Source organism: Streptopelia decaocto (genome assembly GCF_964273445.1).
Source record: "Streptopelia decaocto genome assembly, chromosome: 6".
Classification (NCBI taxonomy): Eukaryota; Metazoa; Chordata; class Aves; order Columbiformes; family Columbidae; genus Streptopelia; species Streptopelia decaocto.
The window spans coordinates 15,531,835-15,557,405 of NC_138660.1; the positions used below are offsets into that span (position 1 = coordinate 15,531,835).

The following is a 25,571-nucleotide window of genomic DNA, read 5'->3' on the forward strand; positions in this document are numbered from 1 at the left end:
AGGACACATCTACCAGACGTATCACATCAATCAGTCAAAGCTACATAGCTGCTATCCCATCTTTGCATTTTATAAAGTCTAACAAAAGATTTTGGATTCCACTTTTGAGGGTCAAGAACTGAAAAACAATATGAATGATCCCCAGTAGTGGTGCCCTTTGTGCATACAGTCACAACACTGCAAAGACCTTCCTTTGGAGTCTACCACATTGAAAAGTCTAGGAACTTGAAGCTTTGTGCAGAAATAAATAACAAATTACAGTCTAGTTGGCATAATTTAAAAGCCAGTTCTAACCAGTTTTTGCTTCAGCCAACAGTCTTGCCTATAGAAAACCATACAGTGCTTACCCTGCTTTGCAGATGAACACTGTAACAAGGCCTACATGTTTGCAGACCTCAGAATTAAGATGGCTAGAATAAGGAGCATCATGGTTAATCGTGCCGCAGACTTTCAGTAAAGTCTGCTTTGTCCGCACAACTGTGGTTTATATAGATCATAGCCACAGCAAATTCAGCTTAAGTAATCCAGAAGGATATGTTTCTTTTATTGTAAGAAGCACACCTAAGTAAAAAAGTATTGCTGCTGTGCTTAGTAAGGTGGCTACAAACATAAGTAAGACAAAAATGAATGAAAAGGATGAAGATAATTATAAGAAAAAAATAAAAAATCACCACCAACCCCCAACAAACACAAACACTCATAAAAAAATGAGAGAAAAAAAAACATGAAAAATAATTAAAAAACTTATTAAGAGAGAAATGGGTTTAACCACTTGGTAATTAATGTCCACTCATTCATCTGTTTACAGACAGCTAATTAAAATCCTCTACTCTCAGAAAGTTAATAGGCAAAGATACCAAAAAGGGGGGAAGTATTGAATTTGTATCTTCAAAAACAGGGAGCAAAACCACAGCCATTGTTGGAGCTGGAATGGTCAGGAAAACCTTGGGAGATTAATATCTTGAAAGTAAGTGTAGAATCCCAATGCAGGATTTCAGCCAAGTGATATTAGAAATGATCTTTTCTTTCTGGAAGTCTTATTATGGTGGCCCACAGCACATTTATGACTTTCAACATGTATTTGTCTACAGAAGCAATATTCAGTTTTGGCTTGTATAACTGGATACACCCAATAAATGGATCTCAAAAGTGTTACATGAGCATAGTTCACTCTTGGATAACATGTATACAGTAGCATATTCAAAATAAGCAAGAGCGTTAAGATGTACTCTTACATAAATAGAAACAGTAGTCTCTAAGTGGAAAAACTGGCATATGGATCAAATTATAGACCTATCATAGTCGGAAGAACAAGAGAAATGAGATCTAAAGAAAAAAATAGCCACAGATAGAAAGACAAAGAAAAAATATTTTAATTCACTTATAGTAGATGGGAACTAAAGCATTAGGAATATAACAGACAGAAAAGTTATTGACTTTTAAAATATGAATTCGGGAACATAAGTTAGACAATAGTAAAAAGAGGCATAGCAAAATGATACACAGAATTTTGATTTATCTATTCATCACCTTAGTTCTATGGCAATGAGCAAGATGTAATCACCTGTGTTCAAATACAGGTTTGGCATGCAAGTGCACCATAATCAGAACTCGCATTACAATCATTTTACTTACTACACTTTAAATATTACAACTGGAAAGTATAAACTTAACCCCAAGCTAGTGGAAATGAATATACTTCAGTCCGGCTTTGCAGTGTGCAGAGGTGGAGGTTGGTTTCTCTTTTTCTACTCATTAATTCACTGCATGATCTAGACTTTCATTAACTGGAAAAGTTCTAGAGATCTAAGACAAACAAATGCCTTTTAAAAAGCCATTATTCACTTATTGTTTAACTGCTTACTAAAATAAAAAGGAAAGGAAAATTGCTCTACAAGGTGAAACATTTGGACAACAATGAAGATAGCATTGCCAGTAATATATATTTTGAAGGTTTTGTCCTAATAAATACTTTTTTTGTTTGTACTTTAAAGCACTCAAAAATATCTAAGTTTAAGGCCAAACATTTTCTATTTACCTGCCTCCTCTTCAGGAAACAGCTACATCTCCAGTTTGATTTCATGCATTGTATTAGCCTTGAACATTTGCCAGGTCAAAGGCAGCTTAAAAATGCTTGTGGTGGCACTCTAGTTACAAACAGTGAGAAAAAAGTTAACAAGGTGCTCCACATGGCTTAGAAAGCCACAGTCTGGCTGATTGTTTAAAATTAAAGCACTGGAAGAAATGAGGAGATACAATTAAGGTAGAACTTTTTATTTAATTTTCATTTGTTTCAAATTTGATTTTCACTGGTTTTCATTGATAAATGAGTAGTTTACAGGAACAAATATTAATGACTCGTTTGAAAGGCGGTCTGCATTTTTTTAACTGGGTTCCCTAAAAGACCATAGTTTGTTGCTGGTCACATAGCTAGAAAAAATTCGTTCATAGATTCTGAAGGCTTTAACTGTAACTATCTTGGGTTCAACAAAGTTTTGCTGAATCCAAGGTAGGGCACTCTCAGAACTCTACCATGATAGTAATGGACAGTGTGAGCATCTTTCCCTGTTAAGAGATAAAGATCATGCACCCAAGTGCCCATGCCCAGCCATGAGGGTTCTCAAGCAGTTCACTTGTTTGTGCACTACCTCATCTTTGTACGTTAATGACAGAACCTGAAGGTAACTGAAAGGTTGGTGCTTGCTGGCCACACTCTATTAGGAGACAACATGCTCTGAAGGCTGATTTTGTGTCTGAAGTTTAAGTTCAAGACGCAATCTGAAAATATGTGGTTTCTAGCATTTAACCATGTAAAAGAATAGAGCTATATTTTGTAATTTGCCACCCAAAGAAACTTGTAGGTGTCTGAGGTCATAGGATTGAGAAGCAGTATTAGAGAGTGATATTTTATTAAAATGGCATATCTTTCAAGTTCACAAATGATTCACATTTCAGAGCAAGTTTTGCAGTAGTCCTTATCAATCACTGATATATGAGAGAGAGAAGGAAGAAAACGGCCCAAGTCAAAACATCAATAGTTTCATCCTCTGATTCTGAATCAATTCCTACAAAGTCACTTAAATTACATACTTTCTGTACTTTACTCCAGCTGACAATCTGCTGGTTATAATGCAAGAACACAAGGGCTCAAATAGCTTTTCCCGACATGGTGTGCCATCTGGCACAAAGCAGCCCTACAGAGCCTGCTTCCCTGCTCTGCTTTTGCAGATCTAGTGATGGCATAATTGTAATACCTGTCAGTTTTCAGTAGCAAAGTTAGCTTAATACAATCTATCTGTAGGTATCAAAATCACTGTCACCAAATGCAAATGTTTCATGGTCCCAACTTAAAGATATAATTATATTTCCATACAGAAAAATTCTCCAACATTAGAACTACATTTGAAAGTGTACCAGGATTAAAACAAGAAGTAGGAAATTATATGTGTCACTGCTTGGTATGTTGGTGCTTAATGGAAAAGCATATTAGGTTGCAAATGAGTTATTTCACTGTTATGGGGCCAAATGGTGATCTCATTTCCTCAGATGCAAGAGATGAGAATCTGCTTTTAATAAATGAAGCAGTAACAGGATGAACCATCATGCAGTAGTGGTGCTTAAGTATTCCCAAGCAGCACTATCGGTACATCTCACTACTGAGGCAAGGATGTGTGTCTTTGTAACTTTCATTTCACAGCATTCTGAATGATACTAGAATGTGTGCTAAGGTTGCGATGCTGCACAGATGGTGACTGGCATCAAATTACTCTTTCATTTGTGACCCAACTCAGAATTCAACTGTAAGTCTCCAGCAGGGACAGGACAGTAAACCAACTCACTGTGAACATTTTTTTTCTTTCAATGAAATTTTTAAATGTCTGGTTAAATGCCACTGTTACTGATGAAAATGTTTCCTAGACATTAATGCTACAAGGCAAAAAAAAGACTGCAGAGTTTACATTAAGAGCACCATGTATTCAGATATGCTGAATAGCCAGGTCTTTGGTTCTGAAAAATACCTTTTAACGCAAAGATTCCATCGTATTTTTCCACATTGGCACTAAATGGTGTTGATTTCATCTTCCTCAGTACACTATTCAGTGTTCAGGTTAAAAGAAGGCTCTCTTTTATCCTACTTATGATATAATATTGCTCAGTGGAGTCAATATACATTTCACACTGCAGAGGTACACAAAAAAAATGTGTACACTCACATTTAACAACCATAATTTTGGACTCCTACAGTTCAACTGTAGCAGTACAAAACACTTCTGAAAAATTAGAGAAAGCTATTACATGTGTTTCTGAGTTACCTACTCTGTCTTGAACTGAAGCAAAAGAAATTGTTACCGGAGATTTACGGGACAAATGAAAACAGCCCCCAAAGCATTGACTATAGCATGGGATTTTCTAGTTTCCCAAGAGATTCAAAACATATGTCATCATTTTGCAGAAGTGACAAGTACCATGTCTGAAGAGAGATTTTTTGGTATGCCACTGTAATTCTTTACTATTTAGGCTGCATGACTGGCAAGATTCCAGCTTTCTGTTATTCTGCAGTTTTATAAATGCTGTTGTCCATGGAAACCTCTATCCACTGGGGGAAATAACTTAAAATGGATGCCCACAAGTTTCACTTCACACTTTAGTGCAGAGGAAAGACAATAAAGACAATAGTCTTCTGTAAATGGGATTGAAATGGAGGGCAGAGTTGAAAGAAAATATGTGTCTTCTGTATAGCTATTGGCAGCTTTTCTTCAACAGCATATCCAAATAAAAGATTGTGTGTGGTGGCATCAAAATATTAAGCTTCTGTGTAGCTGGATGTCTTCCTTTAGGAATATGCCTGAATTACTTGATAATTCATAATAACACCAAACACCTGTATAGTAACTATTCAGGGATCCCACAATCATTCAGAAACATAAGTAAATCTCGCAACACATAAATGGCAACATCTTTACAGGAAGTGCATGGCAAAATAAGGCAAGGAATTCACATGTCCCATCTCTCAGATCTGGGCTTTAGAAGAAGTAGACTTGATCAATTCCACATTTTTTAGTTAGCAATTTTGACTTTGAGTTTGTCACACTGAAAAGATCCATTTCTGAAAAAGAGAGCATCATAGTCCTGAGATGGTCATGCTAGGTTCAAAGAGGAAACAAAAACCACAGAGGAGGTTTTGAGAAGTGGCTTCCTAAAATCATTGTGCTTTGGGGCAGTATTTACCCTCAGTTTACAGGATCCGTACATTTGAATGATGCTGCCTTCTCACAAAGCGCTAGTTTCAGTATTGAGGGCTTTGAATTTTTCCTTGATTCTACGTATTAACTGAATTTGCCTGTCCTTCCTATATGAGTTTTCTTACAAGACCAAATGACTGTCCTGGAGGAAACAGTTTCTACCTTTTCATGAAAGAGGGATGAGGCCTATTCCCAGTTTCTTTGTAGATGTACTGCCATGAGCTGTAACAATTGTCCAATGTCTCAAGAAGACAGAAAAATGTGTGGTCACTTGTTCAAAAGTAGTTTCATTTCAGCAGTACTTTTACATTTTCCTTCAAGATTTCTGAATCACTGGCTGGTTTTTGTTTAAGAAAAACCCCCTTTTTTGCTTGCCCTGAGCAAATCATGTGAAAAGGAGTGGGAGGAAAAAAAAAGGAATCCTGCTTACAAAACCCAAAATTTTTTAGTATTATTTAAGAAATATATCTCCTTTTCCCCATTAAATAACACTGTATTGACTTCTATTTGCTTTGCCACAGACACTCAAATAATGGTATTCCTAGCAACTTTTCCTTACTGATGTGAATCCTGGAAACAAAATCCATTCTTTACAGTACTTTTGAAAATGTTATCTCACATGAAGATGTTTGGACAATTTAAAGTAATTGCAATTCTTTCGTAGGCCAAAGCATATACTCTGTTTAATCATTTAGTGAGTATTTTCAGAAATACAGGGCTCAAGTGTCTAAATTCATATGTAAAAATCTGAAATGGGATTTGTTTTTCTAATGAAACCAGGTAGAATGGCAGAACACAAGTAACAAACAGTGAATTGCTTGTTTTTACGGCAATATCACCTTTATGAACTGCAAAACAAAACAAGTATGTCTGCATTTAGATTGCACAGGGAAAAAAAAGCCAAGCACAAGCAGAATAACAATAATTTATGCCTGAGCAGATGACTAATCAGGCTAACTCTAGGTTTTATTCTGTTTAAAATACAGGGTGTTTCAAGAAGATGGACCCAATTTCAAAGCAGTAGTGATTTCAAATTGGGTCCATCTTTTTGAAACACCCTGTACATTCTTTATCTGGCTGGCTATCCTTATGGTCCCTCCCATCTGTTTCAAATGAGTGATAAATTTGAGGATTGTCTTGAAAAGGTTCTTTCGATATCAAAACTTGCACTATTTTCCTTTACAAAATTATAATTTTAATAGAAATTTTTAAAATGTTAAGGAAGGACATATACATTTGCCAGTTCCCATTTGGTATGCAAATATTCCCCTATTTGCCTACTATGACTGCAATTCGGTTTAAGGTGTGCTCTTATCATACCTTTTAAAATGCCATATATCTTTTGAAATATCACATGAAAAGTTACATGACCCACTTCTTTCTATAAAAGAGCAGTGCAATAGAAGGTATTTCTTAGCGTACAATATTCCATTCCGGCATTATGCTGAATGACATTTATTAGTCAGTAACTTTAAATAATATATTAAAACATTTTTACTGACTTTTTCATAAAAAGTCTAGCTCTTCTGTGAGATGTGAATTATTCAATTCCATGGAACTGATTTCTATGGGGGTTTTAGGAGGAGACTTTGAAATCTGAATTCTCATTGGGAAAATGCAACCCATTGTATTATCAGAATACTAACATACTCTCACTTTTCTTCTACCATCTTAAGACATGAAAAATACCTACCATTATAAAACATTAAAATATTCAAATTCCAAATATTTAAAGTTATTTTTTGAAATGCATAATTCCTAGATAAAGGAACAACTCATGAAGCCAGGTAATGCTTTTTCAGTTTTACTTCTTTTAAAACCACTAAAAATTAATTAGCATGCAAGATGCAAATGTAATACAAGAAATTACTTTCTGTCAGAGCCAATAACTGACCTTTTGCTTACCCCAGTGTGTCTTTCAACAAAAGGCCATATTCAAAACCAGACTTAACAAATACTCAAACAAAATAGCTTGTGTGCTTCACTGACAGAGTCTTCCAGAGTCACAAAAAGAACCTTTAAGCCTGCACATTAACTCAACCTGGCAAACATGTTTCATGGTGTAATATATCCCATTTAACACTCCCAAAGACCTTTTTTTTTTTGCTCTCGCAAGTGAAATGTTGTGGAATATAGGAAGATCTACATTCAAAAGCTGTTTTTCTTGACATTTGGAAGGTGGGAAGAAGATGGAAGCAACAACAAGAGGAGTGCTGAATCTTTATGACTGTTGTGTCTCCAAATCCAGTAAAATTCAGCTCATCAGGAAGCTGCAACTTTTCCTCTTTTCCAAGACCAGTTCAATTCGCTCCACTTCAGAGTGACAGAATATGTGGATGTACACAATTTCTGGGTTTAGCTGCCACTAAAACAAACAAACAAAGGACTGCTGTGAGACATTGATCTAATAATTCCTTATTGATGGCTCTTCTCATTTTAGAGAATCTTGATGCTGGTGGGTGAGGACCTATCTTTCCATCCTCTGTACAGCTGGAGGGCTGTACTCAGCACGTGGAGTCTTCACAGAACCACAGAATGTTTGGGATTGGAAGGGACCTCGAAAGATCATCTAGTCCAATCCCCCTGCTGGAGCAGGAACACCCAGATGAGGTTACACAGGAAGGTGTCCAGGCAGGTTTTGAACGTCTCCAGAGAAGGAGACTCCACAACCCCCCTGGGCAGCCTGTTCCAGTGTCTGTCACCCTCACCATGAAGAAGTTTCTTCTCAAATTCAAGTGGAACCTCCCATGTTCCAGTTTATACCTATTGCCCCTTGTCCTGTCATTGGTTGTCATGGAGAAGAGCCTGGCTCCATCCTCATGACACTCACCCTTTACGTATTTATAAACATTAATGAGAGTCTTGCAAGGTTTGGTTTGTCAGACATGGATTTCTTAATGGAAGACTTCAAGCTGTACACCAGAGGAGAAACATCAAGCAACAACAATATCTAAATTTAAGTTAAACACCCTTTTTCTTTCTTTTTGCCAAAGCTGCCTTACAAGGCACAACTGGTTCTCCTGGCCTGCGTGCAATGGAGATGGAAGAAGACTGGCAAGAGAGGAGACAACAAGGTGAATAAAGAAGACTGTTAACTGCAAGTCTGAGAACAAAGCAGCAATACTACAAGTGCTGGCTCAGTTTGAATAACTTGCCAGCATTTCCTATCTGGGATAATTAGCTGATTTCTTCTAAAATTATTTCCTTTCAAGGATGTTGAGAAGATACTCTCTTTTTCCTAAGAGGCACCTAATCTGTGAGAGACATGAAAATCCACAGAAGTCTCAGTGTCCTGGAAGCGCACTGGTTAATCAGTTAAGCACTTAAGAAGCACTGGCCAGAACAGCGTGTTTGATTTGAAGACACACAAATCCAGCTTTATTCCAAGCCTTTAGTAAACTGGGATGGTGAGCCCCTGTAGTTCCTCTCCCTACCAGTGCCAGACAACAGCTGCACGTTTTAACATGGAGCACGGATGGAAAGAACATCCTCAAGCAGGGAATTAGTATTTGTTCTCCCTCACATAGCAATAGACACAGCTTTAAGTTTGTTGTTCATTTCAGATTGTGTATTCTTACTAGAAGGATATGAAAAATAATATCTCTTTCAAATACCAGAATATAGTTTGTCCATAAATCATATAAGAATGCACTAGGCATCCAGGCAGACTATGTGAATAATCCAAAAAATACATTGTGTACGCATGTTAGAAGACAGGACAGAATTCCTCACGTGCCTGAGAAATAGAACAGATTAGGCAGGACATAACTCATAAAGACCTTTCTTGCAAAGGTGAGTCAGGGAAAATCTCACCAATATTAGTGGTCTCCAAGAATTTTCAGTATTTTTCGTCTCCTGTGCCTCCCCATAACAGATTGATGGAAAATATTAATGTAATCCCTAAGAAGGTGAAACTTCAGCAACAAAAATAAGAATTCTAATGTTATTCCATGGCCTGACTGATGGATAGAGGAATGAAAATACGGGAGTCACCATACAATGCTTTGAATACTATGGAATTTATGTATATCTTTATAATTTCAAGTCTACTTTATAAAAGATTTTTCTCTATATAACTTCTTCAAACTGCCAACTTAATTTGAATGCAATACTTGTTTGCTTCCTCTCTTCTCTACCTGTGAGTTAAAGACCCAGTAAATGAAACAGCAAAGCACTGAGCAATTTGAAGCCTGATCTACGCTGGCTCAGACCTTGGACCAGATGACCCCTCGGAGTCCCTTCAAACCTGAATTATTCTTTCATTTTAATGTGATGATGCTATATCAGTCAGAAACTCCAAAAGATAATTGTCTAGGATTCATAATAGACAGTTGTTAACAATTCATGAGCCTCTATTCACACAAAACCTAGCATGCATAAATAGCAAGAATGAGTTTGCCCAACAGGCAAGTACCAAAACAAAGAAACACCTAATATGGACTTTGAAAATCAGATGAGACTGATTACCAGAGGAGAACAGAATTCATAAGAAAGGATTTTTAAAAATTATTTATTTTAGGAGGCTTTCACAGCTTCTCTTTGAGAGCAGAGGAGAAACAGAAATGACTGCTGCAGCAAGAAGAAATGCCAGATTTTGAGGAAATTATACGAAGGGAAAGAGAAGTGAGTCTGGATTCCCTCAGAGTCTTGGCCTGGGCCCAAGGAAATGCTGCAGACCAGCAAGCACACCGAAAGCCTGGCAGTACATATAGGGTTCTAGTGCTGTGCATGTATCTCTCAGTACCTGGGGAGTGACTCCACTAGAAATCTGTACAAACTATGTGCTGATACAAGGTGTGATTTACTAAAGACTTCAGTTTTTCTGTTGTAATGGTAACGTTTCTTTTATTCTACACTTTACAAATGAAAAACTCCACTGTGATGATCTTGGTCCAGATCCTTGGAAAGGGATCAATGGTAGTTATTTCAGGTACTTTCATTATTTTCTTTCATCTGTTCCTGACTGCTTAAAATGAGCAGATTTTCATACAAAATGTGCATGGCAGAAGTCTGTAAGAGGACTTCCGAGTGTTTTCTAATTTTGCAGCAGCTGTTGAAGTGGGCATGTCAGATTTTTTATTCTGAGCATGCTGAAAATGAGACATTTTGTAATCTTGCCAGTAACTTAGACCTTATGGAGAGGATCAAGGGGAAGAACCTCTGTTCTGCTGACACAAACGCACAGCAGATTTCCACATAGCTTCACGAAAACAGTGGGTTAACAGGAGAACAGTAATGAGTTCCTAAAAAGGCCACTAGATGTAGAAACAAGTGACTAAAACAGTCGTAATATATGATAATTTCATTATAGCATAACAAAACATAAGTGAAAGGACACATCAAATATAGTGCTTTCTAAACTCAACTTGTATTTGAATTGGACTCCCACAACTTTAAAACTATCTCCAGGATACCTTAAATAGAACAGAAATAGCTCAAACACAAAGTTGGCTTTAAGACATTCTTCAGAGGTCATCCCCATAGTGTCAAAAAAAAATTCAGGGAGACTGCCAAGTAATAATGGCCCTTGGAAAAACAGCATTACGTGTGCCTTTTCAGTAGGGACACCCGCTCTGTGTTGTGAAGATATTTCCTTGAAAGTGTTTACTCTCTTGTCACTATTTCTACAAAGCAACAATAGGGAAATGTTTCTCCTTGAAGAAAATCAATTGATCTAAGAATTTTGAAGACAACATTTTTATTTTGCAATTCCTCTCTTTAAAAGAATACATACACCCCCCAAGGACCATGATATTTTTGAACTGAGAATTTACTATAAGCCAAAAGAGAAAATTATCATTTAAGCCAGTCTTTACTAAAATACAGTCAGTTACAGACATCCAAGTTTCGTTACTGGGTTCATAGCAGGCATGAAACCATACCCTCATTCCCTATTTGCCGCTGTGCTGAAAGTAGATTCCTTTTGTTATTCATGCACATGGGAGTTTAGGACCATACCGTGGTCTCACTGAAGTTAATGGCAAAACTCCCACTGACTTCAATTAGAACAGAATTTGGCTCACAGTCTCATTACTGAGCAGAACAATTAAAAGAAGCTTTTACAAGCTGTATTGCTGTGTAAAAGGGCATGAACCATGTAGCAGATTTCATTGAACCCATAGCCAACAGTCATTGCTATAGCAACTGAGGTTCTAACAAAGGTAGTCACTGTCTTTGTAATCATCAGGTGTCTCTATAGCAACTAGAGTTTCCAGAGTACAAGAGGAAAATATTTGAAAACTGTCAGTTGGAAGAAAAGAGGTCTGTGAATAAGAAGGTTGGAACTAAAAGCAACATAAGGGTAAAACATGGCTCGGAATGAAGAGAAATGGTTGTCCAGTACCTTCGCAGACAATGGCAAAGGAACTGAAAGCGCAGGCCGAGGGCTGGACTGGAGATGAGAGGGAGCGGTTCAGGCTTCCCCTTGGGTACAGGAAGCAATACGGCACTCCAGGCAGATATTCCCAGATCTAAATTAGTTATGTCTTGGGTACAGGTCTCTTAAAGAAAGACTGGTTACTACAGGAAAGAAGCAGGGGTAAACATTGTCTCCAGTAGGAGTTTACATGCACTGGGATTTTCAAAAGCACCTGCCTGCACTTCTTGTGCCTACATTTCTTTACAATATGGAAGAATGGAACCTGTGTTCTTGAAATACTGCTGCTGATAGAATGGTGCAATTACACAGAAACAATGGTTAACTGTTCTTAATGTTTCTTATTCACAAGTTTTTAAACAGTGTTCAGGTGAAAAAAGGAACAGCTGCTGTTTGGATACGGATGAAAACAGCACTGGTCATCTTAGGCCTGTTTTAGTAAAATATGTTTTTAGACTCTCAGGCACAAAGATGGAGTTATTTTCACATAAAAAGCCAGCGTATGTAAATATAAGCCCCCAACAAAAAATACTATCATGATATTGTCAGAACTCATAACAATTTTGGCCTAATCGGATTCCTACTGACCTTGGGAAGATATGAATTTGGGTGAGATGTTTAATTTAATTAGGAGTTATCCAAAATGTTCATGTTCACAGACTAAAAATAATTCAGTTGTACCAGCATACTTCCTCTGAAAATGAAGACACAAAAATAACTATATATTCCAAACGGGGTCCTATCCAGTATAGTAATGCACTACAATGTTTTTCTTACATAAACCAAAACCCGCCTTTAACCTGAAGAATTGATAGAAGATCCAGTACTGCTAGAAGTCAGATTTTCTTTTCACGTGTAAAGACAGCCCTCTAGTGGAATATGCTTGCAGATGTGTCTTATGAAAAAGAACAGTCTTTGTCATCTAAGAGCCAGTTTAATCAGGTATTTTTCCCCACTTGCCTTAGTACTACACAATACAATGTAAGATAATTTGTATCTGAAACAGAGGTCACCAAATGACATAGTTTTGAACAATCTACCTGAGAAAAACAAAAAACACTGTAGCAATATTCTGTGATTCTGTGTGTAATATACTTTGTCAGGCAGATTTTGTTGGTTTTTTGGTTGGTTGGGTTGGTGTTTGGTTTTTTGTTTTTGTTTTTTTTTTTTGTTTTGTTTTGTTGTTGTTGTTGGTTTTTTTGTTTGTGATGTTTGTTTGTTTGGGGTTTTTTTTAAGATGTAAATGTCAGCCACAGTCAGGATGTTTGCTGCTGCGTGGCAGTGTGGAGTTGCCATATATACAACACAACCGAATCAGTGATGTGGTGTTACTGTTCATATGGAAGGGTGGAGTATTATTAATGCCAGCAGCCCAGGAGAGCAGATGGATCTTCAGAGAGAGCTTCCTCAAGCACAAGAACCTCCCAACACACAGACAGTTTCTCAGAATTTCATCATAAGAATTAGTCTTAGTTCTGAACCTATTGGCTAAAACTGTCTAAAACAGAGATCAGCTGTACTTTGATAACTCAGAGAAGCAAACTGTTCCTTCTTTCAGAGCTTTAATTTCTCCAGAAGGTCTGGCATTTCTGTCTTCTCAGAGGGAAAAAAGCACATGAGAATTTCAGCCGTCTCCTAATTGAAATTGGTCTGTAAAGGCTGGTTCCAGCATGATGATTCCCATGTGTCGAGCTGGTTGTTAAATCCCAGGGTGCATTGAATTCCTTGGTACTCAAAATGGAGGAAAGATTTTTCTGTGTTGACACAATGCCTGGAGACAGTGACGTATGAGCAGAAATATCACAGCTCTCTCAGGAGATTAAAAGTCCAATTCCACTCAATTCAATGTACATTTATCAAAATTAGTATTGTATTTTGATTAGGTACTAAAACAGGCTCCAAACCAAGGAGAGGAAAAAAAAATAGACTTTGCTTTCTGGACAGAAAAGTGTAGTCCAGTAAGCAAAATTATTTTTAAAGCTATTTTTTGGCTAAGAGTAATAGTTGTGACATACTAGATATATAGATTATGCAGACTTATTTCTGTCACTAGAAACTCTGTGACCCATGTAGATAGAATGTCACAAATACCAAATAAGCCATAATAAAACCAGAGTCTGATCTTGGAAATAAAGAGAGGAGACAATCAATAGCAACCAGCAAGTAGCCTGATTTCATGGAAAGACTCTTCTAAGCAGTAGAACAGATTTCAAAATACCTCAAGGCCTGGCAATTATAAACTGACAGCCCACCACCATGGGCTTAGTGGCCTTAAGTGGCCTTTGCCCACTGTTTCCTAGGCAGTTGTGTACCGGAGGAGGTAGCAAGGCAGATCTTCCCGGCTGGAATGGATTAGAGAAGGATAACTCTTGTGATCCCACTAATCCTGTTCCAGCCTGTCTGGGGATTTTAGGCAAGCGAGCTGTGACAGAACATTTGTTATCTGGGCACTGGCAATGTGATTGATTTCTCAGTTTCAGAGTTTGTTTTGCTTGGTTTTTTATTTACACACATAGATGCATTTGTTTTCAATGTTTGTTTTTACTTTTGGCTGTACTTTTCCTATGCTTGCATAATTGCCAGTGTTGCTAAAAGCATTGTCTCTTTGCTTGGAATTCCCACTAGCTATAATTACTGTAATTAATTACAATTTTTAAATTGTGCTTCTTTTCTGACTTTATGTTTTCCAAGATGAAAATCTCTCTACTGATTTACAAGGCTACTCTTGCTTTCTGTTCAAACTCGGTAGTTTCTGTAAGAGCTGACTTTGACATCTGCCAAGCTAAGGGAGGCACGGATTGATGCTCAGTGAAATTCATAGAGCTGATAAGGTGAACACAGAAAATAAGCAAGACTACTACCTCTTTGTTTGTAAAAATTACATGCCAAGGGAGATGAAGCAAATATTTGTAGGAAGAGCATGGTATTATGAGAATTACTTGACATTCTACCTTGCAACAGAAACTTTAACATATTTTGGCTCTTTCTTTGGCCAGTTAAGTAATATTCAAAAGGTCTTTCCCGTGAAAACTTTCTTCATTTACCTGATAGCCTGTTCTGAAAACAAAATCTAACTTTATTTTATCCAGATCCCTTCCTTCTTGATTTTTTGTGTTATCAATATTGCAAATATGATGCAGCTGCTGCAGAACATTGTTCTATCTGACCTGCAAACCAACCAAAACTTGGAGAGAAGTTATTCCAGTTAGGAGAGGAAATTGATGAGGAGGCTGGATACCACTGAAAATGCGGGTACATGGAAGAACATGGAAAAGTCTGAGCACAGAATCAAATGGGTTATTTGGTCTTATTGCCAAAAATGATGGAGATGATGGTTTTAAATAAAATTTATCTTTAATCACTAATAGAAAACTACCGTTTGGCATAATGGTCACAGAAGCTAAAAGTTCTGTTAGTGCCAGCTGCAGACAAGGATACAATTACAGGATTAGCCAAGAGACAAGTACACATGGCTCTGGAAAGGATTAATAGGAAGTTTGAGAACATGAAGAACAGTTTTGGATGTTATTTCTGGATTCCTCATAAGCTGCAACTATGATGGGTGCTATATCTGGAAAGCTGATTTAAAATTGGCTTGCATCTCTGAGAGGAAAGCAATACCTGAAAGCACAGTCCTGTAGCATGATGAATGCTCTTTAGAAGCAGATTTCCCCCAAATTATATCAGGAGCTGTGCTGTATTGGCAGTATTTAAGCCCCAAATCCAACACCTGCAAGCCTAAAACTTTCATCCAGCTAATAGAAAACTCTGATGAGAACATTTCCCAGTGTCTAGTGGTGTGCTTCTGTGCATTAAGGAAAGCATTAAAAAATAATTTTCCAAACTCAGTGTATGTAGCAACATCATTTCTCCCAACCTTTTTGTGGCTATCATGGATATTCCAATAGTTTAAAGAAGAGAGATGTTTCATCACAGGATCCAAAACTATGGTTATATAGCCTCAAAGTCTGACTTGAAATATTTAGCTATTTTCTGTAGAGCTGTGGGTTTTTTCCTACTAAAATAATTAATTTCTATGCAACCCAGGATATGGAAGCAGTTTAAGTGATAAAATACTTAATTTATCCTTCAACCATTACAGCAATAAGCTCTTGAAGTATAAGCATCTTTTTATTATGCCAACATTAAGGAAACATACCCCTTTATCAGTAAAGATGAAAGCTTAGTATGTGTCTAGATTAACTTAAGTCCAAAACCTCTTCAGTAAGTGAGGGTTTAATCAGTAACTTAACTGACTTAAGTTCAGCACATGCTGGGAAGTTCATAGAATTGAGACACTTGGTCTTGCTGTTCAGATACAGTCTTTTTTGAAACCCTCATGTTGTTAAAATTCAAACATCAGAAACTTATAACCTACAAAAAAATAAACCTCGGAACAGGCCTGTCATCCTTAGTTCAGTAGATATAAAATAACAAATAAAACCAGTTAAACAAACACAAAAACCCCAACATTTTCCTAACAAGGGCAAGTTTTTGTGATGGCTGAAGCAAGACCGTTAGTGTCCAAATTCTCATTCCTGAGGACAATGATGTTTTTTGAGTAAATCTTTTCCTGACACAGATGTCTTTTCTTACATAAAAGAAGTCTGAGAATGCCTTCAGCACTTCTCTAAAAAAAAACAAACCACCATTCTCTCTGGTGACCTTATAGTTCTTTCTAAACAGTTCCACACACAGAAACATGACTGATCAACCACTACACAAATTATTCTCACAGTGTGCTCATTTTTTAGAAAATTCCTCCTGAATAAAGTCCGATCTGTGGTTATCTAGTAGCCCTGTGAGTTAGATTTCCCCCTGAATTATACTTTTCAATATAAGCAAATAAATTTAAAACAAACAAATAAAAAAACCCCACACACCAACCCAAAACCATCAGACAATAAACAAACCACACTTAGAAGCTCTATGTCAAATACGTTACTGGGGAATGAAAGCCAGAGAAACTGTACTACTTTTTGCCCACTAATATATTGCCTAGCAATTTGTACTGTATATGTGATACTCACCCTATTCTTCTTAATATATTTTCTCAGGATGTTCAATACCTTCTAAAATACTTCATATTAAAAGAGAGAGTGTGAGAGACTGGGAAATAAAGATTTCAAGTTGTTTATGCAATTTAATTCTTTATCCTTTGCTCCTAAGCATATTTTATTTATATTATAAAATACTGTGGTTTGTTTGGGGTTTTTTATTGTTGTTGGTTTGGGATTTGTTGTTGTTGGTTTGGTTTTTAATGTAACTCATGTGACCCGTATGCAGATGGGTAGGACACAGAGAAGAGAACTCAGAAATTCCTATCATTTTCACCTTCTGTTATGGGTCAATAAATTAAAATATGTTTATTCTCCAAATCTGATACTAAATCTAAAATTGTTTCCATTTAAGCTCTGGTGTGCTGCAAATTGCTATAGTGGGTGATTGCTTCACAAACATGCATCAGATTATCTTGTAACGTACAGCAGAATTATAACCCTGTTTTTCAGAAGAGGAAATATAGCTTTGGGAAATGAGCACTTACACCTATCAAATATTTCATACTGCAACTGCTCTAGCAGCAAGACTGAGAAATTCATTATCATCTGGCAAAAAGTAGGGTTCAGATAAATCCAAAGAGAAAAAGGAATTGAACCTGCTCTCCCAGATCTGAAGGAAATAGTCTAATCGCTGAGATTCTTGGTATAAAATGACGTCCTTTTACTGTTTTGTGCTTCTTTTCCATTAATTTTATTATAAGCACCTGCAAATTATCTATTTGACAGGAGCAGCAAAGAACTCTGGTTTTCCATCATAAATAAAATTTTGTTTTTCCTTGTGGTTCCTGAATGTGGTTATTTTCAAATGATTTTTGTTTTGCTTTTGATACTTATGCATTGGAGATGGATGATGAGTTTCACAATGTTGAGATGACTGTCATTTCTAAACTGTGAATACAATATCCAAATCACACAATCACAGAATGGCTGGGGCTGGAAGGGACCTCTGGAGATCATCTAGTCCAACCCACCTGCTAGAGCAGGTTCACCAGAGCAGATCGCACAGGAATGTGTCCAGGCGGGTTTGAGTGTCTCCAGAGCAGGAGACTCCACAACCTCTCTGGGCAGCCTGTTCCAGGGCTCTGGCACCTCAGAGTAAAGTTTTTCCTCATGTTCAGACAGAACCCCCTGTGTTTCACTCGGTGCCCGTTGCCCCTCATCCTGTCGTTGGACACCACTGAAAGGAGTCTGGTCCCATCCTCTTGACACCCACCCTTGAGATATTCATAAACATTTATGAGATCCCTCTGAGCCTTCTCTTCTCCAGGCTGAACAGACCCAGCTCTCTCAGTCTCATCAGAAAGATGCTTCAGAAATCAAGTCTTCCTTTTTATTTTTCTCCTTTATAAAAGTTATAAGCCTTGGCTATGTGACTAACGTTTTTAAGAGAGTTGCATCAGTTGTAAAATGAAATTGCTACACCTAATTCCCTTACATGTTATTTTGTCATTCCAACTACAGTAGTGAATAATTCTCCAAAAATACTAGTTAACAAAGTTTTATCCTTGAAATTGAGTTGCATGGTTCAGTAATTTGGGAAGTATCAGCCAACTTTTCATCTCACAGAGGTTCCATTGATAATCAGTTCAGAAATACAGTTTTGAGTTAAATAAGCCAGACTATACTTGCAAATTATCGGGTAAAAATCAGAAAAAAGAAAATGAATGAAACACAAAAGAGAGAAGAGAGTGAAACAGTGGCGAAAATAGAGTAAAACCAGTGATAGAGATTGAAAAAAAAAATCTGTTAAGCAAAGAACAAACATTAAATATAAAAGAAATAGAAGGAAACTGCTTTTGATACAAAGTGAATGAAAAAAATGAAAACTTGTAAAACGTGATGAAATTAGTTTACACAAAGGACAGAACTGATTGTTTTCCAAGCAAAAATTATTTTAAAACATTGTAGATTAAATCAACAGTACCTCCTTCACAATGCTCATATTAATATGAGCTATGGCCCTGAAATTACTGAGAGTATGGATACCTAGGTATCTATTTCTATTTTAGTGATGTTTGATAAATACCTGACTTGGAATGGATGCTGTACAGATTAGTTTGGCCCAAAATGTTATTGGTTTGGGTTTTTTTAAAGTAGGAAAGAGGAAAGATTTTTAAGCTTCCAAAATGTAGCGAAGGTTGCTATGCCATTCTTTTAACATCAGTTTTTCCATCTTAAACTATCAAGACAAAATAGTATTTTTAGGATAGAGATTATGCTGTAAACTATAGGAACAAGCATTATGAACACCGACTAAGTTTTACAAGAAATTTTAGAATTTGAGAGACTCTGAGACTTGGAAGCAACTCATGCATCTGCAGCTGGAGCAAGCGCAGTCCAGCAATGCAACCACGACACTGAAAATGAGACAGGGCGGCTTTAAGAGAGAAGCAGGAAGCTGTAACCAGAATCCAGCTGAATTCTGAGCTGAGGCACTTTACCCTGAGGCTGCAAATGAAACAGATGTGCTTTCTGTGAATTTCTGTAGTATCTGGACATTTTTGTACCAAAGGTGATAAAACTTGACCTCCTGTGATTTTTTTTTTCTTTTATTTTGCACATATTTTCCATGAAGTGAATGAAATGGAGAAGTTGAAGACATACGTGTCAGTGAAAGATGAAGATCAGTTTTATCATCAGGGAGCTGTGGAGCTGCTGGTCTTCAACTTTCTGCTCATTCTTACAATATTAACAATTTGGTTGTTCAAAAACCATCGGTTCCGCTTTCTGCATGAAACTGGAGGAGCTATGCTTTATGGTGAGTATAAACTCAAGTGCCAGCTTAAGTTGGCACTAGTTGCATATTTATAATCAGGCACTTGAGATCAAGTGCTGACGAAGCTCGGAAGGTGTGCTGAATGAAATGTCATCAGCTCCATGACTGTACAGTCAAATAATAATAATGTAACAGCATCTCCCATGAAGTAGTGGGAGGCTGACTGGGTAAGGGAGCGACACTCGTGACCTGGTTATTCTCACAACGTGCACGTTATGTTCCTCTACAGGCAAACAGCCACTACATGATACTTCAGCAGCTAGGGAGTTTATTGTTTTGAAAATAATTAAATGCTCCCATTGAGAGAGATTATTTAATTTGCTTATTTTCCATGCTTGGTTTGTGTAGCATTCTAAAGTGTTAGACTAAGGAGCTTTATGGGTACAGCCATGTTGTCTAATAAAGTTTAAATGATCTTGAGATCTTTCATTTGGTTTTCCTCTGTGCCTTTGAAAAACGAACTATGAAGAGTGTCTTTTTCAAGTCTTCTCTAAACACTGTCATTGTACTGTAATTTCAGTTTACCTGTCTAGTTCTAATCTTCTTTTATGAAATTTTGCAATATTGTGCGTCACTTTCATGTAGAACTTCCTGCATTGTCCACTGATAATAAGTTCACGCTAGTTTAATGGCATACACTTACATGTATAACAATTTATCTTGTCATTCTTTCACTGTTGTTTCACTTTGAGAAAAGTGTGTGACTGCCATTTTTGTTACCATAAAACACATATAGGTGGGTAACTGTCAAAATGGAAGATATAAGTCAACAGCTCAGTCATTACATATCAAAATGCCAGCCTATTTTGACTCAGGCTCATTCTGTGTGCATCACATACTCTAGCAGTATAATACCCAAAAATGGTGTTGTTAAGATTGCATATTTTGAAGAATATTCGTTTATCATGGCACACCTCATCCAAAAAACTTTATGGAGGTTCAACTGCAAGCCTGCAATAGAAAAGGCAACTGACCTCTGGATTTTGAGGTAAAAACTTTATTTGTTCTTTCTATATCAAGCATTTTTTAGATGATCTCAGTTCTATAGGAGGACTACAGCTTAAGATCAGTCTTCCTTGTATCCCTTTCAAACTATTTCATTAGATAACTGTAAGAAATTTCAAGAACACGGGCTATTTCCTCCTCTTGGCTCACTGTCTTCACAAGTGACTTGATACTTTGAAGGAAAGCACGTAAATAAGAGACTCGTATTAAGCCAGTCACTGAGCCTGTGACACCTGGGTGAGGCAGCCTGTGGAATCTCTTGATTCTCATTTGCCTTGTGTTTATTTTAAAGCTGTGGGAAAAATATATTTGATAGTATGCCCTTTTTCTAATCTGTTGCACACAAAAAACATACTCAACTGAATCAGTTGAGAATGAAATACGTGTCACATGATACTTAGTTAAATGCAATGGTTTGCATTGTCGAACATCACCTAGATTGTTGTTTAACAGTTTTATGGGTTACAAGCTACACAGCAGCACTGAGAATACATTTGGTTGTTGCATTTCTATTAACATCCATCAAAAGGAAAACCATGGAACACTGTGAAATACATTCGTTATGATCAACTTGTAAATTATGGTGATGTTTTTCAAATTACGTGGGTGACTCTTCTATAGCAGCTTCCTGTACACTGTTGTACTGTTTCCTATGTGAGGCTGACAACATTTGTTGAAGATTTAGACAAAAGCCTATCAAAATAGAAATTAAATATGTGGGATTACAACATCACAAACCAATCAGCATTTAATGAGGGTTGTATCTACCTTTTGGTTGTGTTTCATTGCCTGCCCAGAACATAATCTGGACATCATGAGGAGAACCAGCTCATGATATTCTTTTGATCACTTAAGAGATTAGTGCTCCGGCAGGACAGAGCTTTTGAATTATTAAAACATTCATGAACAAAGGAAACATTTCTGATGGTTGTAAATAAGCTATCTATTTAGTCTTGCATTATTTATCACAACCTTCAAAAGGGAAAAAAGCTTATTCGTAAGATCCAAAAAGCTGCTGATGTCCTTTTTGTCCTTAGAAATTTTGGATATGACTATCTTTAGCATTGTGGAATAGCAATACTGGAAATAAAGTGGAGTGTCAGAGGTCATGAGAGAGGTGTCAGATCAACAGGCAGCTACTTCAGGAGAGGATCGTGACACCAAGCACTGACACTGACCCCAATCTTGCCCTTGCTTATTTTTTTGCTTTCATCATGAGAACAATTCTGGTTTATACCTGCTATGCACAAACCTAAAGGCTCTGTGCTACAGTTTGCTTTACTCCAGCCCATTGAACTATTTGCTAGATACCTGAATAGCAGCACAAGAAACCAAACATTTTGACAGAACAATATGGCCACTTATTTTGCAGACTGTGTCCCACAGGAGGATAGATGGGTCTGTATTCCTTATCGAGTGCGCCATCAGGGGAATAGCAGTGGAAAGGATGAAGAAAGTGAAATATGAGGAAGACCAGAGGAAAAGAAAAACCCACAGAAGCACAAAAACAGGAAGGCATTTTACAGTTTCTGCAAAGTGCTGAACAGCCACAAATCGAACACTAGGAACAGCCTGACAGAAACTTCTATTTAAAGTACAGAACAAATAAAAGGGTTGTGGGTTTTTTGTTTTTGTTTTGGTTTTTTTTGCAAGAGCTTTGTAGGAAAATGCAGTTTTAGGCTGAATAGTTCCAGCTTAAATAAAAGCCCATAATGGAAAACTGTCCATTTATAAACTTAAAAACCAGACTTTTTAATCTATGTTTCAACACTAAATACACATATATTTAAATTAAAAATCTTTCTGCACTTGCAAGTTAAAAACCAAAGCATTTATCATAACCTAGAATTAAGTCAAAAGAATTAATTCAACACAAATTCAACATTATTTCACACACACAAAAAAAGGTATACACATATATATATGTATGTATATACACATTTCAGGGCATTCAGCTTGTAGCTATTTATATAGTCAAATTGTTTAGGCACCACAATGAAAAAAATCACTCGCAAACAATGACCGAGAATGAAGACTTACCTGTTTATTCATTCATCCCTTCATTTTCCAGTATCTCAGAGAATAAGTTTCTCTGCACACTGTAGCTGGTTTGACAGACCCCACACAACAAACTCAGCTTCCTGATTTCTGTATATCAAAGAGGCAGGTGGACATGAAAGAATAACTTTGTGCCACCCCAAAAGGGAAGAGCATCCTTTATATACATTCTCAGCACAATTTTCTGTACAATAGCATAGTCTACAGAAGCAGTAACAAAACCTGAATGTTGCTTCTCTCAGTGGCCTCCCCCTCAGCACCAGACCCCAGAAGATGGCCTCTTAGCACTAGACCAAATAAAAGACTTAGGTGCCTATTAGCCAGCTCCTGCAGGGCCTGGTATCTTTTGCTGCCTCCATCATGAAATGGTGGGTGCCCATTCCCCACCAAATACATAAGTCATGGCCCCCCACATTAGTGGGGGAACAGCACAGAGCTAGCACAATGAAAAACTAAGTGTGTCTGAATTTCTAATCCTCAGGGCTACATACAGGTGCCACCAGTTACCTATGATTAAGAGACTAAAGCACTCCTGCAGGTAGGCAGCCAGAATTAAACTTTAACAATTATTAAAAAAAAAAAACCTAACAGACCAAAAAAAAAACCACAACACCCACTAGCAACAACCCACCAATGCATTCTGGCATTCTGTGCCTTTTATCTGCCAGGTTAATTAGCAACTTTGGTTAAAATTGTTCTCAGCTGGCATGGTTGTCACCCCTAGGGAATGTGTGGTGCCCATCAGGGTGGAGGGGAGGCTGACTGAAGGCTCTGTGGGACTAGTTGATGAGACTAGAAGGAAAACCTAGAAAGGCTGAATGGCAAAACACGATCATTGTAGCACTCACAAGAAATGGCTTCGTGGTGCTGTGGTTAGAGATGCTTCCTGATTTTTTAGGGGACTGAGGTCCACCACTCTGGGTTTTTTGCATGAACTATAAAGAATGTTTTTAAATATACATTACAGAAGCATGATTTCAGTTTGGAAGGGGGAGTAATGGAAATGAGAGTGCATTATTTAAAAATTAATTATTTCTATTGGAATATAATCTGGGCTTCTGAATTCTATAATGAAACAAATGTTATATAATGATTTAAGGCAGAAAGTGCATTCCATAAATGACACACCTAATAAAATATTAAATACATTCTTCCCAGATTTTTAATTCACTGGGGGGGTTTATACAGGGTCTTTGGCACATTTATTATTACTGGAGGAAGAATATTATACAATCTCATCACTTATATTGACTCTTACAATATAGTGTAGTGAGAGCAATTGTCTTTGTCTGAACCGTCCACAGACCATTTGAGAATATTCTGAATCAACTCATCATTATGGATCCTGTCCACATTTTGTTCAAATTTAATACATTATAGAATTTCCTTCAGAGCTACAAGGACCTCAAAGACCCATTGATGCCCTAAGAATATCGATTGTTAGAATCTTCTCTGATGTAATTTCTCCAATATGTGTATGCCTTTGGATAGTCTCATAATTTCCTTGTTCTTTCATTATCCTTTCATTATTTGTGTGGCTCTGTGCATTATCGGGATCTGGACTCCATCAGACAATAAGATCTAAAGGCGGTAGAAGAAAACCCAAAAGGCTAACTTGAATTGCAGTTTTAAATCTCAGTCAGTGTTGATCTTTATTTCTCTACAGCTACTGTGATCATATTTTTAAAATACGCCTTTTCTGCAAATTAACTTATTTATACTCAGAGCTGTCTTGCAGGACTAGGATCTACAATCTTTGCATTTGTTTCCATTCCAGAAAATTCCTACAGAAGCAGCTAGACACTACAGCTGAAGACGTAATACATGGGACTTAAAGCACATAAGACACAAAAGAAGGATGGAAATTAAATTTGAAACCAAATTCAAGTCTCTGGGGGTGGAAATAATCTCAGTAATGTTGTCTAGCTAAATATTGGTCACCTCTCCTGAGGTAATCATGCAAGCTCCCACTAGAGTGGACAGAAAGAAGCGTACAGAGGACAATTGCAGACGTACATTTTCCTCGCTGTTGGCAGTAAAGGGAGCTAAAATGTCTGCCTTACAGAAGAGTGCTAAATTGTAGATAATCAAATAAATTAATCCTAGTCTTAATCTTCCTTTCCTTCTTTCTGCTTTTATTTTCCCATGTTTATACAGTCTCGAAAATATACGCAGTCTTCTACAGAAAGCAGAATGCACCTGAGGATACTGTATCAGAGTTTTGCCCCCAAAAATGAAGTGTGTGAAATCACCAAAAGCACAGCTGATTATTTTGTGCTCAGTACAGCACTTTAGTTATGGAAGCATCTCCCTTTTCTGTGTATCTATTGAAAATGCGGTGACTGAGCGACTCAGCTAATAACTATATCAGAATGATTCCAGCAACTGGGTCACAAAAACAGGAGTACAACTGAGCAAGTGTCAAACCAACATCTGTATCCTAATGAAATGACCCTTTTGGAAGAATATTTTACGGTTGTCCATGAAGTGTTGAGTGAGGTCTACCTCTGTGGAGGTGGAAACACTGAGAAGGAGGTGTCCTAGCTTTAAAAGAGTTCATTTTTCTCCAAATTAATAATTGTGTACCATCAGATACTTTAAAGTACCTGAGTCTCTTTGGGTTTGTGTTTTATGTTTCTTTTTTTTTTTAACTCTCCAGGCCTTGTAATGGGATTAATTATACGATACGCAACAAAAGCATCAGATGTTGAAAGCGGAACTGTTTATGAATGTGAAAAGCTGAAATCTGGGCCATCCACTCTACTTATTAATATAACTAATCAGGTCTATGAATATCAATACAAAAGAGAGATCAGCCACCACAACGTCAATGGTCACCAGGGCAATGCAATGCTTCAAAAGGTAAAACCTTATTTTTGTTTTAAACTGTGTAAGAATTTGTTTTATTTACACCGTTGAGAGAAGAAAACAAGTTTCAAGCTAAAATGTGACACAGAGAGACTACTCTGAGTTTAGCATGAGAAGGGTGAGGAAAGAGAACAGGAAAGGAAATATGTGGTAAAAACCTGAGCACCGTTTCACATACAGCTGTC

At 37.2% G+C, this 25,571-nt stretch overlaps 1 protein-coding gene across 1 annotated transcript in view; it reads left to right on the top strand.

Annotated features, from left to right (window-relative positions):
• Positions 1 to 19,119: 19,119 nt before the first annotated feature.
• Positions 19,120 to 25,571, top strand: part of SLC9A9 (solute carrier family 9 member A9) — a 192,144-nt gene continuing 185,692 nt past the window's right edge. The window contains exons 1-2 of the mRNA XM_082057237.1: positions 19,120 to 19,437; positions 25,178 to 25,380. Coding sequence (XP_081913363.1) covers positions 19,263 to 19,437; positions 25,178 to 25,380 — 378 coding nt within the window. The 5' untranslated portion in view covers positions 19,120 to 19,262. The remainder of the gene's footprint in view (positions 19,438 to 25,177; positions 25,381 to 25,571) is intronic.